This window comes from Pelodiscus sinensis, chromosome 30, assembly GCF_052426305.1.
Source record: "Pelodiscus sinensis isolate ZL-2025 chromosome 30, ASM5242630v1, whole genome shotgun sequence".
Taxonomy (NCBI): domain Eukaryota; kingdom Metazoa; phylum Chordata; order Testudines; family Trionychidae; genus Pelodiscus; species Pelodiscus sinensis.
In genome coordinates this window covers 1,872,786-1,886,639 of record NC_143081.1, presented here as the reverse complement: position 1 = coordinate 1,886,639, position 13,854 = coordinate 1,872,786, and the positions used below count along the sequence as shown (strand labels likewise).

The 13,854-nt window shown below is 52.0% G+C and overlaps 1 protein-coding gene across 1 annotated transcript in view; it reads right to left on the bottom strand.

Moving 5' to 3' along the window:
• Positions 1-4,338: 4,338 nt before the first annotated feature.
• The window catches only part of LOC142821203 (Fc receptor-like protein 5), a 23,352-nt gene continuing 13,836 nt past the window's right edge, over positions 4,339-13,854 (bottom strand). Inside the window, exons 8-15 of the mRNA XM_089774320.1 lie at positions 11,147-11,410; positions 8,995-9,306; positions 8,068-8,361; positions 6,791-7,087; positions 6,276-6,629; positions 5,915-6,016; positions 5,102-5,244; positions 4,339-4,936 (exon numbers count right to left, since the gene is read on the bottom strand). Of these exons, the coding sequence (XP_089630446.1) occupies positions 4,859-4,936; positions 5,102-5,244; positions 5,915-6,016; positions 6,276-6,629; positions 6,791-7,087; positions 8,068-8,361; positions 8,995-9,306; positions 11,147-11,410 (1,844 nt within the window). The 3' untranslated portion in view covers positions 4,339-4,858. The remainder of the gene's footprint in view (positions 4,937-5,101; positions 5,245-5,914; positions 6,017-6,275; positions 6,630-6,790; positions 7,088-8,067; positions 8,362-8,994; positions 9,307-11,146; positions 11,411-13,854) is intronic.

Genomic DNA, 13,854 nt, shown 5'->3' with positions numbered 1-13,854 from the left:
TAGAGGAAGTCCCAGTCTGTCTCAGACACCGCCGTGGTCTGTGACTTGCGTGACACGGGTGTCTGCCATGCAAGACACGTGAAGGGCAGCTGGCTGCTTCCCACAGCAGACATGGGCGGGAGGAGCTGCCCCATGGGACCGGCACCTCTACGCTTTGGGCCAAGGGGCTTGGCCGGGGGAAAGGAGAAGCACATGAGTTACACTGGCTTACACCAGCTGGGCGTCTGGCCCCCGCGACTCTGCAGCCTCATGAGCCCAGCTGGGCTCTCCCTCATTCACAGCCCCGACTCTGAAACCAGCCCCCGGTCCAGTTGCAGCCAGGGGGGGATTTAAGCCAATTTTTGACATTTCTGCTCTGTCCCAGGAAGCATTGAACAGGAAGTGAAGGGGCTGGGAGGGTTTCTAAGTCCCACACCCAGCCCCAGAGTGATGGGGAGACGTTCTGTACCCGAAATCAACACACACACCCCATGACCCTAGAGTTCCCAAGGCAATACAATGCTGACTTGCTTTCTGCAGAGTTGCCTTAGAAGCTGTCATTCTACAAGTCCTGATCTGCAGTGCTCGTACCCAGCTGGGCTCTGCGTGCTGTGTCCTTGTGCCTGAAGTTATCAGCATCGACTCTGCACCTGCATTTCAGTGTTTGCTCCTGGCATGACACCCACAACCAACACGGCTGTGGGAGGGCATAGGAGGGGGGCTGGAGTGTCAGTTCTGGGGTGGGATCTGGGGGGCAGTTTCATACGGGACCCACACATACTTGTGCAAAACTAACACCCCGGTGACCGGGCCTGGTCCCCAGCAGGGGTGGCAGGAGGGGTGAGGGGTGCAGTCTCTGGGTGGGAGTTCGGGGGTTCTATGGGGTGTGGGGGTTGCACAGCTTAGGAAGGAGGTGAAGGAGGTTGCAGGGTCTGGGAGGGTGAGGGGGAAGGGGTGCAGCACTTACTTGGGGCACCCCCCAGTAGATCCTAGGGGATGAGAGGCAGTGGGGTCTTGGTGCACTATCCCTGCAGCTCCCTTTGGCTGCACCGGCGAAGCTGGCGGAGCTACCCAGCCCCAAACATTGCTGGAACCAGGCTGCGGGCCAGGAATATTCCCAGTGTCCTGGCACCATGGGCCCAGAGAACTCGCCACCCACACAGGCCATGGCCCCCCTGCGATGAGGCAGTGAAGAATGCCAAGGGATGTGTCCTGCTTTGGGCAGGGGGTTAGACTCAATGACTCTTGAGGTCTCTTCCCGCCCTGGGATTCTAAGTTACCTCCAAAATCTGAAGAGTGGCAGAGTTGTAGTGATCAAAGGCCTTTCAGGGCTGATCTAGGAGGCACCCGGAGATCTTTGGTTTTACTTCACCGTCTTTGGCCCTCCAAGACCCAAAAAAACCAGGAAGTGGCATCTCAGGACTGGAAAAAAGCTCAGGCCATGCAGTTTCAAGGCAGTTGTATTCAGTTGGCGATGGAAGCTTAACCTATAAATCCATTCATGTTACCTGGTCCAGGTGGACTTTTCCAACTCCCATGGATTTCAATCCCTTAGGGTATGTCTACACTAGCCCTCTAGATCGATCGAGGGAGGCTAATGAGGGTGTGATCTGGAGAACAAAGCAGCTAAATCCTGCCTTGTACCCATCTATTTCAGCAAGCAGGTGATTCTGCGACTTCTACCAGGGTGAAAACGGAGCTTAAAGTTTCTCTGTACGTGATTAGATCTCTATTTCCCCAGCCCAGAACCATGAAAGTCTCTGCAAGCTTTGAATTATTTTACCCTTCACTTCATCTTAACCATAACCACAACCGACAATCTTAGCGCTTTCCTTTTAACCTTAGTGATATTGCTTACCCACAACCTAGTCATATCCGGAACTACCAACCCAAACAACCTGAGAAGTTTGGTCGCTGACCTGAGATATGCCAAAAGCTGGGTTGGATTCTCTGCTCTGTAAGCCACTTCCTCTGTGACATTTAACAGCTGAGGAGCTGGGCACCAAAATCCTATTAAAATTCTGCGTGTTGCCACCTTATTTTTCTGCATGTGAAATGGGGATACCTGTATTCCCTTGTCTTGCAGCAGGGCTGCAAAGAGAAACATTCAAGACTGTGAGGGTATGTCTACACTACCCCGCTAGTTCGAACTAGCGGGGTAGTGTAGACATACCCTGAGACACTCCACTACCACAGTAATGGTGATGAGATAAGTACCTTACCGGTGGAATATGTAGCCTTTGGCCACACCCTAGCTAATTAGCAACTGAGACTGGGGTTGTTTAGAACAGAAACAGGTGCCCAAATGATGATTGAGTTGGGATTGGTGCTGCTTTGGACAGGGGGTTGGACTCGATGACTCCTCGGGTCTCTTCCAACCCAAGGATTCTACGACTGAGTGCCTAATGACCCTTTGCCTCCTTTGAGAATTACAACCTACGTAAGATGGACCGCTGGAACTGAACTCTCCATTTGAATCCAAACCCTGAAGTATCACTCTACCGTTAACCCTAATTCTAAGTCCAATGGTAGGCGAACTCTCGGTCTTCATTCTAAGGGATGTGCTGTTCTTCTTAGTAAAACGTAGACCGCTGGGATCTAACAATTAAATTCTCTGATCTCCAAATACAGTAGGAAACAATGCCAGAGGAATAAAGGCTGGAAGGGCCAGAGAGACTGAGTATCCACCTCTTCATTACACTCCCAGGCTGCGTCTAAACTGGTAAGAGTTTGTGCAAATACTTTTAATGGAAAAGTTTTTCCATTAAAAGTATTTGCGCAAGAAAGTCTCTGCACTGGCATGTAGAGGCATCCATGCCAATGTAGACACTCTCTTGCACAAGAAAGCTCCGATGGCCATTTTAGCCATCAGGCTTTCTTGCACAAGAAATTAACGATGCTGTCTACACTGGCCCTCTTGCACAAGAATACTTGCGCAAGAGGACTTATCCCTGAGCGGGAGAATCAGAGTATTTGCGCAAGAAGCACTGATTTTGTACAGTACAAGATCAGTGTTCTTGCGCAAATACTCATGGCCAGTGTAGACAGGTGGCAAGATTTTGCGCAAAAGAGGCCGCTTTGGGGCAAAATCATGCCAGTCTAGAAACAGCCCCTCAGTGTGGGTCTGTTTGTAAAGGGGGATCTCTCTCCCTGAGCTTCTACAGATGGCTCAGGGCCAGACACACAGACTGAGCATCACCCAGGAGTGAGTTAAAAGTATCATCTGGGAATAGGAGCACCATTCCCGTCAAAGTAAAGGTAAGATCCTGTTTTTCTGCTGTTTGATGGGAAAGTTACTGGGAATCTAGACCCCATCCCAAAACTTCAGAGTAGTATATGGCTCGACAAGATTCGTCACCATGTATTTTTGGCAGGTTTCCATTGGTATCCAGAGGTATCCCGAAATGTATACGAGCACAGTGCTGCTGGGAGGGGCTGGAGCAGCTTTTTCTGTGGGGTTAATTTCCAGGGGTAGCCCCAGGTCTCAGTGAGTGAACCTCCCTTGAGTGACACTGGTTTACACCCACTGGGGAGCTACGGCCCGTTGATCCTGCTGGGATCTGCCCCATTGATCCCAATGGAGCTACGGCCCATTGACCCAGCTGGGATCTGCCCCATTCACTCCAGTGGAGCTACGGCCCATTGACCCAGCTGGGATCTGCCCCATTGACCCCAGTGGAGCTACGGCCCATTGACCCAGCTGGGATCTGCCCCATTGACCCCAATGGAGCTACGGCCCATCGACCCAGCTGGGATCTGCCCCATTCACTCCAGTGGAGCTACAGCCCATTGACCCAGCTGGGATCTGCCCCATTGACCCCAGTGGAGCTACGGCCCATTGACCCAGCTGGGATCTGCCCCATTGACCCCAGTGGGGCTACGGCCCATTGACCCCAGCTTTGGGTCTCAATTATTTACACCCATGAACCAGCTGTTACAACTGGAGGTTTTTTTTCATTGTTACATGTTCCTGATGTGCCAATTGTGCCCAGAACAGAAGTAGAAGCAATTTCCATCTCAGCCCTCTGAGGCAGCCTGTCTCCTGGCCCGGCACCAGCCCTCCGTACCAGGGTACAATTCACATCTCTCTCAGCCGAAAAGATCAGAGTTATGAGTTCATCAGGAAATGCTCATCCGGGGGTTGCCCGAGTGCAGCTCTGAAGCCCCGCTCCCTACGCAGCGCACTCAGCCTTGTGAGCGTAAAGGCCCAAGGAGGCAGGAAAGTCTTCAGCTGATTCCATGCAAGAGACTTTAGGGATTTCTTTTGTCTCCCTAGGAACACCCTGAAAACACCAGGGCCTCCCGCCACTCCACAGCTGACCCATGAATACAAAACACCACTGACCAAAGTGGGCCAGAAACAAGTTTAATATAGTAGAGAAGGGCGGGACAAGGGAACTTTCCCATCCTTCACCAGCAGCTCTAACCACTAGACACCAAAAGTCTGACAGAGCCGGGGAGAGAACCCAGCCCCTCTTCTAATCCCCACTCCCCTCCCAGAGCTGGATATGAAACCCAGGAGTCCTACCACCCCAGCTCTAACCATTAGACTCCATGCCTCTCCCTTAGCCGGGGACAGAACCCAGGAATCCTGGCTCTCACCCCTCATACTTTAACTACTAGACAACACTACCCCCCAAGCCAGGACAGAACCCAGGAATCCAGTCTTCCAGCCTTCCCTGTTCTAACTGCTAGACCCTACTCCCTTCCCAGAGGTGGTTTAGAGCCCAGGAGTTCTGGTGCCCCCCTCACCCCACTTCTCTACCCTAGAAGATGGATAGAACAGATCTAAGGAGTTTGCTATGACAAGTCTTTGAGGATGAGCAGGGTTCAGGGATAGTCTGAGGCAGGGTGCAGCTGGGATGTTGGGGGGCATGGATTAGAAGAGGGGTTCACTGTACACCACTTCCCCTGAGACCAGTTTCTCTCCTCGCTGCTGGAACGCCATCTCAGTCCCCTAGGAAAGTGGGGAACAGAAGAATCATGAGCACGTGTGTTATGCTCCAGGGAATGGGGCACTCGATGGGGGGACCCCACCACCCCAGGGTGAAGCTAGGGGGCACTATTCTCCAGAGACTGGGGCCTGGAAAGCAGCAGGGGGCACTCTGCTCTCGACACTTACCACAGATTTGCACCCAGCCCTGCTGCTGACATCCTCCGCCCCCTTGCCTCTCCTCTTGGATTTCCGACCGGGGATGCTGGGAAGCCGTCGGTGGTTATAGGCCCCTGGCTGATCCCACCTCTCGTGGCTCCTTTGCTGCAGAGCTAATCACATAACAGATCAGACCCCCCCTTGCCCAGTCATATGGTGTCTCTTCTCTGCTTCAGTATGTTTGGCTGAAAACAATGGGAAAACACCAACGTGGGGAATGACCTGGGAGTTAAGTTTGGGCTGTAGGAAGTGTGCTACGATTTTGTTTTCCACAAAACTATTCTCTCCCCCCCCTCCCAATATTCTTCCTTGAATCACTGGTCTTGGCTCAGAAGAAGAGGTCTGTGCCACTCAAATCACTTGTCTCTTTCCCCCTTCTAAAATTGGTCGAATAAAACCTCATCATCTTGGTCACTTTGGAGAGAAGGTTCCTCTTGATTTCCTTAGCCACAGATTTCGGGGGTGCTGAGCACAGGAAGCTGGGTGGCTGTCTTCCTTTGGGAAGAGTGGGTCTGAGATTTCTAGGTGGGTTCCATGCACCCGGGGTGAAACATTACCACGAAGAGAGAGCAAAGTTTTGCCAGAGCATGTGTCACCAGAAGCTGGTGGTATCTGGGAGTTAATCCACAGAACAATAGACAAGAATCCATATGCTAAGAGCTGGCGTCTCATAACCCTAACACCAGGGTCCTATTTTCCACCACGGTCTTGTCCACCCTGCTCTAGAATAGCCACAGAGGACACCTCAGCGCCCATTCTCCATACAGATCCCCTTCCCAGTACCTTTCTTCTTTTTCCTGCAGCAACAGCCCAGAAGAACCAGTAGCACCAGGGCAGCTCCTCCAGCTCCGCAACTGGCCACCAGTGGGAGAGGCAGATCCCAGCCTGCTTGAGAGAAGGAGGAACAGCAAAGGCAGGAATCACTCCAGGACCAGCAGTGTAAATGTTTCCCCCTGCGTGGCATTGAGGGCTCTGATATACCCGACGCAGCCTGCGGAATAGGACCAGTCTGGGTCTTGTCCTTTAAGGAGAGACTTTCTGCCTGCCAAACACACGAGGACGTGCTGCCACCTAGGGGTCCAAGATGGGAACTGCACCGTAGGGGAAAGAGTCCTCCTTCTGCTATGGGACTTTGGGGACTCACCTCTCCTGCCGTCACTCCTGGTGGCGTTCACCATGATGTTCACCACTCGGCTCCTGGGGGACAGGATCCACCTCCTGCGGATGTTCTCCTCGTACCCGCAGGTGAAGGCCCCGGTGTGGTTGGGATGGGCCCGTGGGATGCTGAGCACAGAGCCCTTCACAGAGCCTGGGTCGGGCACTGAGGGGTTGATCTGAAACCCTGCATCCCCAGGGAGGACCTGAGCCCCATCCTGGTAGAAGTGAAACCTCCTTTCACCGGTGTCCCCAGGGGCCGTGCAGGTAAGGAGCAGGGGGAATCCTTCGCTCACTGCTCCAGACGGGGGATCCATGCTCAGTGCAGGCTGGGGAGGGCGATCTGTGGGGAGCAGCCACAGAGAGAGGTCAGAAAAGGGGACCACAATATTTTGTGGGGCTGGGAGAGTTACTGTCTATAATGGACACTAGGGGGCAGCAGAGGGTGGGGTAGGAAGAAACTTCACAGGAAAATCCAAGGGGGGGGGTTGGTCAGAGCCTGACCTGACACTGGTACGATGATGCTGTTACTGTTCCCAGACACAACCTCCTGCCCGGCTTCCCATCTCCAGGACTGACAGGTGTAGGCACCATTATTCCCCGCCTGCACCGTGAGCTCCATCCAGGCCGTCCCGCTGGCTGCTGGCCTCTCTGCCAGGGTCTGGTCCCTTCTGTGCTGGTGGAACCTGAACCCCACCACCGCCTCGCCATGGGGGGCTGAGCAGGTGAGGGAGACCTTCTCGCCGGGCAGGTACACAGTCAGCTGGGGGTGCAGAGCGAGCTCGGGGGCCAGCAGAGGAACTGCAAGAGAGAGAATGATGAATGCCCTTTTTCACCTTGTGTCTTTCCACCACAAGGACACGTTTTCGCAGTGCCAGGAGCCGACAGACCAACCGATGTTTCCTACTTTCTGTTTGCCAGCCCCACTTCCAAAGATAGACCTGCCAACTCCTCGTTGGAAATTATTTCAAGATCTCCGTGTCGAACAATCCCTCACGGCTCAGGAGAGCCATTCAACAGCTTCGCTGGGCATTTCGACAGCTTTGCTGAGTACTACCAGCCGCGGGTGCCACATTTCCAGTTGTGTAGCTGCTGGCAATTTTTAACACAATTCCATTAAAGTTTTCCCATGAGTTGAGGGCCACTGCTGGCCATGTGTTGGGTGTCTGGGATGGGAGTGCGTGCACGACACGGCCCATGTCAGATGGTCTCTATCTGCAAACCCTACTGAACACCAACCACTACCATAGCCTGAATGGGAAAAATAAATGTTTAGTTTAATGGTTGAGTCTTAATTGTTCATGACAATTTACGTGGAAGGGTCAAAGACCCATGGAGGTACATTGACGTAATGCCAACAATGTGTTACGGACCGCAATGGAGAGTGAAAATCACTCATGAGAGTTTGGGTTGATGGATAACTGGAGGTGTGGGATGAGAGAAGATATAAAAGGGCAAATTAACGTGTAAAAACCACGAGACTGAAGGCCCACGTTGGCAAATATTGGTCCAGAGATTGAGGCAAAAATTGATAATTGGGCCCTCCCGGTTCAGTCTTATCTGTACTGTCTGTCCCATGTGTATGATCAGAATCTACAAGTGACCATTATTTGGTCCGACAATTCAAGTGAAAAACTTGATTAAACCTAAATTGGGTGAGCTCATGTGATATTGGGATTCAACAGGGAGGCAAGCACAGATCAAGCAGAACCTGGAGTCCATGGGAGGAGCAGAAGACACACACGGGAGCAAAGGGAGGTTGGAGATGGGGCTGAACTCACCTGTCACCGGGATGGAGAGCGACTTGCTCCTCTCTGACATGATCGCTTGTTCAGAACGGACAATCCAATACGCACAGGTGTACACCGCAGTCTGCCCAGTCTCAGCCGTACGCCCCAAGAAAGCCCCCTCGTCCAGCTCAGAGATCCGCTCCCCTCTTTGCTCGTAGAATCTGTAACCCCTCACCTCCTCACCACCAGGAGCTGAGCAGGTGAGCGAGACACGTTCTCCCTGAACATAGATGTGTTTGGGAGGGTCCAGAATGATTTGGGGAGCCGGTGGAGGAAGGAGGACATCTGACAAGAACAAGGCACCAGGAGAGAATGAAAAGCAGAGGGTGGGAAGGAGAGAAACGGGAGAGTTCTGAGAAAATTGACATTGGTCATGTCTCCCCTAAAAGGAGCTGCACCTCCTCTTCCACCCTTTGGCAGAGCATTTCTCCATGCTATCCATCCCCTGGGGCCACCCACAGCACCCCAACAGCAAAGAGCCGATTGGAGCGTTGCTCGGCAGAAAACCCTGCTGCACATGTACAGATCAGGCCCGGAGACCAGTAATCCAGACCCCTGAGGTTAGTCATCCCGGCTACCTCGCCATGGGGTGCTGTTCTGGCCACAAGCAAGCCTGGGTTCCCAAAAGTACTGGATCTCTCCATGGAGGACAGGTCCATCCATGGTGATTAGCCAAGATGGTCAAGGATGCAACCGCCATGCTCTGGATGACCCTCGCTGACCATCAGAAGCCAAGATTGAAAGACAAGATGGGATCCCTCCACAACTGCCCTGTTCCTTGGTATTCTCCCCCCCCCCCAAAAAAAGCTCTGGCACAGGCCACCCTCAGAGACAGGCTACAGGACTCGATGGACCAGGGACAGCTCTTAGGTTCCAAGGGTGGTCCCCCCATCACATGCTGAGAGAAAGGGGCCTCACCTGTCACAGTGAAGGATCTGGGCTGGCTCTCTGGGGAGGGGATTTCTTGCCCATGCTCGGCTACCCAATACATACAGGTATACGAGCCAGAATCCGCCAAGCTGAGCCTGCCCATCTGGTAACTCTGAGAGTCCCGCAGGGCCAGCCCTGTGCACGTCACTTTTTCCCCGGCCTTGAGGAAGCAGAATTTCATCGTCTTCTCCCAGCTGGGAGCTGAGCATGTCAGGGTAACAGAATCTCTGGTGGTGAACCTGGGACCCGGTGGGGACAGCCGCAGCGTTGGCCGAAAGGTTTCCGGGAGCACAGAAGGGCCTGAATGAAGATGGGGGGGGAGACTTAGCCTTCTGATGACCCACAAACACACACACACTATTACAGGGCTCCCCATCCCCAATCCCAACAGAGGGGCTGATGCATTGAAATGGAGATAAAGCCCACGTTCATTTGCTCCCACACCAGATCCCCCTCCCGGGGTACAAATGCTCCTTCCCCACTCAGAGATGGTTTTCTCTGAGGCAGGTCCGCTCTAGGTTCCCTCCTCCCCCTTTCCATTTGTGCCTTTCCTCGACCACATCAGGGAAGCAAAAGACAGGACTATGCAGCACTTTAAAGACTAACAAGATGGTTTATTAGGTGATGAGCTTTCCTGGGCCAGGCCCACTTCCTCAGATCAAATTGTGGAAGAAAATTGACACGACCATATAGACCAAAGAGATGCAATCAAAAAAAGTGAACACACATAAAAAGAACAAATTAAATTTCAGAACAGAGAGGAGATGAGGGGGGGAGGTAAATGTCTGTGAGCTAATGATATTCGAGGTGATAATTGGGGAAGCGATCTTTGTAATGGGTAGGGTAATTTGCATCTTTGTTAAGGCCTAGTCGTAAAGTGTCCAATGTAAGCATGAATGACAGGTCAGAGGTTTCTCTTTGAAGTCTTGTGTTAAAATGTTTTTGAAGCAGGATGCAGGTAGTCAGGTGGTTAAGACAATGTCCTTTCTGGCTGAAATGGCAAGAAACTGTCTTTTCTTTGTGACACTGTCTAATATCTGTGTTGTGGGCATTGATCCTTTGGCGAAGTGTCTGAGACGTTTGTCCAATGTACATAGCAGATGGACACTGTCGGCAATTCAGTTATAAGATCACGAACACATATTCCTGCTCATCCAGAAATATAATTTATGCCATCATGTGCCGACAGTGTCCGTCGAAACACTGAACTTAATGATTCCCGTGAGTCTCCGGGGAGTGGGACTGGGAGCTGTCAGGCGACATCTCTGGGGACTCTGATTGGGCCCTGCAAGGCCAGGTTTGGGCTGACGCATCTCAAGGCCGAGAGATGGGAGCATCCGAGAGGGGAAAGACATGTTGGCAGTGCCAAAGATCTCCCTGGCTGAGGAGTGCATCAAGGTCACTCGGTTGCCAATGTGGCCACCCTTGAACCACCAACTGTCCCAGACAGGAGTCCTCAGATGGTTCCGAGCAATCACGTTGCAACGGCCAAGCGTTTTAACCCCATGACCCTTTGTCGCTATTCCGGGCCCGCTTTCTTTTGCCATTTGAGCTGCATCTGGAGATCAACAGACCACAGGGGAGGCAAAGAATCCCCCATGCAACATTGGGTTGGCAGCCTGGCCCAGATACAAAGCCACCCCCCAATATTGGACTGGATTTATCAGCTGTATAGCTCAGCTCATCACAGAGGTACCCAGCGCCGGCCCATAACATTTTGGCACCTGAGGCGGGGAGCTGAAAGGACGCCCCCATGCCCCCTCTCTTGGTCCAAAACTTTGAAAGGCCTCAATTCTGCCTCCTTCCTGTTCTACTCCAATCGTGGTCCTGCTCTTCTCCCTACCCCCAATAAAGAGAGCTAACAACTTAAAATGCCTTGTTCAAAAATTGTAAGTAACACTTAACATTCAGAGCAGAGAGAATACATCTGCACCAGAGGCAGATACCTTTTTCTACACTCTGGGTCCTAGTGGCACCCTCCCCTCCCCCCAGTCTGGTACTTGGTACCGCCTCAGTTCCCCTCATGGTAAGGGCAGCCCTGGACGTACCAGTCAGCAGCCCACAACTCTTTTGGTCTCCAGGACAAACCTCTGAGCAGCCGTCACCTGGCCTCAGAGGTGCAGACGGAAGCATGGCTCACCTGGCTGCTGGACTGAGAGGGAGATGCTCTGCAGTGACAGGATGGTTGTCCCCGAGACATCGACCTCGTACATGCAGGTGTACGGGCCGGGAGAGGCCCCATTGAGCTTGAGACGGGCACCAGGCTGCGAGGCAATGACAGTCCCTTGCCTCAGGAACCGGTACCTTGCAGGGGCAAATCCCTGAGGGGCCGAACACACGAGGGTAACTGGGCTCCGCCCGGGAGGATCCGAAATGGCAGAGAGGGCTGGAGCCAGAGGGAAATCTGAGAAAAGCAATAATAGGGGAGTGTTAACTGACTGAGCGAGTGGGGAAATAAAACAGAGCCATCACTCATGGTGGGGTTGGACCTAGAGGACAAATCGAGGCATGGGCTTTGGAGTCATAGAATCATAGGACTGGAAGGGACCTCGAGAGGTCATCGAGTCCAGCCCCCCGCCCTCAAGGCAGGACCAAGCTCCGTCTACACCATCCCTGACAGATGTCTATCCAACCTGTTCTTAAATATCTCCAGAGAGGGAGATTCCACCACCTCCCTTGGCAATTTATTCCAATATTTGACCACCCTGACAGGCAGGAATTTTTTCCTAATGTCCAATCTAAACCTCCCCTGCTGCACTTTAAGCCCATTACTCCTTGTCCTGTCCTCAGAAACCAAGAGGAACAAATTTTCTCCTTCCTCCTGGTGACACCCTTTTAGATATTTGAAAACCGCTATCATGTCCCCCCTTAATCTTCTTTTTTCCAAACTAAACAAGCCCAGTTCATGAAGCCTGGCTTCATAGGTCATGTTCTCTAGACCTTTAATCATTCTTGTCGCTCTTCTCTGTACCCTTTCCAATTTCTCCACATCTTTCTTGAAATGTGGCGCCCAGAACTGGACACAGTACTCCAGCTGAGGCCTAACTAGTGCAGAGTAGAGCGGCAGAATGACTTCACGAGTTTTGCTTACAACACACCTGTTGATACAACCTAGAATCATATTTTCTTTTTTTGCAACAGCATCACACTGTTGACTCATATTCAACTTGTGGTCCACTCTGACCCCTAGATCCCTTTCCGCCATGCTCCTTCCTAGACAGTCGCTTCCCATCTTGTATGTATGGAACTGATTGTTCCTTCCTAAGTGGAGCACTTTGCATTTCTCTTTATTAAACCTCATCCTGTTTACCTCTGATCATTTCTCTAACTTGCTAAGGTCATTTTGAATTATGTCCCTATCCTCCAAAGAAGTCGCAACCCCACCCGGTTTGGTATCATCTGCAAACTTAATAAGCGTACTCTCCGGGTTACTGAGTTCTGTTCCCAGCTCCAGCATGGGAGCAGGGGCTGGGAGCCATGGCTCTTGAGTTCTCTCTCCAGCTCTGAGACAGGAGTAAATTTCAATTCTCAAAAAGCTGATACAACTAGGAGGAGGGATCAAGGGATCGAAACTGAGGTGCTGCCCTTGACACCGGCTAGATCGCTGGAGTGTCTTAGCCACTGTGGAGCAAGAAATGCCAGCGGCTCTCACTCAACCAGCCCTAGCAAAAAGATGCACCACCCCACGGACCAAGCAAAGTTGCTCTCCCAGACTCTGCTCCCCAGTAAGATCTCAGGGTCCCCGTCGCAGCTATACGCTGCAGCTGAGCACCCCTGTTCTGAACAGAGAGATCTGCACCCCACTTTCATCACAGAATGGATATCGCTAGCACAGGAACCTAACACGCTCCGCAGGGGCATAGACAGAAGGCTAGAGAGGGCTGGGGGGGACCTTACACCCCTGGATGATGGGGAAAACATCCTCCGAGGGGCTGGTTGAAACCTGCCTCCTTTAGAACCCAGCAGGGTGAAAAGGAAGAGGCCGCCAGCTTGCAGTTTGGAGGCTGTGCTCACACAACGTAGCCAGCTCAGTGCTTGTGGTCAGACCACACGGACACAACCTACAAAGTAAATTGACCAAAATAGATCTCAGGCTTTTATTCTGCCTCGTGGTCAATTACACTTGTGCAGGTTGCAAATAGATGCATCTGTAACGAAATCAGCATTTACCAGCAAAAACCTCATTGTTCCAAGTTTATATGGAGGTATATGGACTGGACTCCCTTTATTTGACACTGTTTTATTTGGACTACTGCAGTGCACCCTGGAGGGCTTAGCTCTAAGAGGAGAGCAGGCTGAGAAAGAACAAGACCCCAAAACAGAGAACTAAAACTCCCATGAAGCACCTCAGCAGTTCCAGGAAGATACAGGCTACAAACTGAGCCAAACCCAAGGAGAAAGACATTTCATTCCAATCCACAACATTTACACAAAACGTTTTGATGTCACCACAAAAAATTTCAACCCGACCCTCCCATTCCTGGGAGAATGGAGACTTCAAAGTGCCACCCGCATTACCAGACAAGGTGTCGCAATAGCAGTCAGACCAGAAGGAACTACCATGAAGTGCCTTCAAGCCAAAACCCAACCAGTCAGCAAACACTTCCTCAATGTTCCTGAAATCTACGCCGCCACCTCTCCTACAGCTCAAGTACTGTAGGAATCTCTAGAGCTCAAAATGTTTAGCTTCACCAAGGACGTGGCATGGCTTGGTTGCTGTCTATATGTTCCTACCACAACCGCAGAACGTTGATACCGTTCAGTAGCCAAAGATCTACCAGGACCCAACAGCTGGGCATTGAAGCTGGACAAATACAGACTGGGGCTAAGGTGGAAGTTTTTAACAGG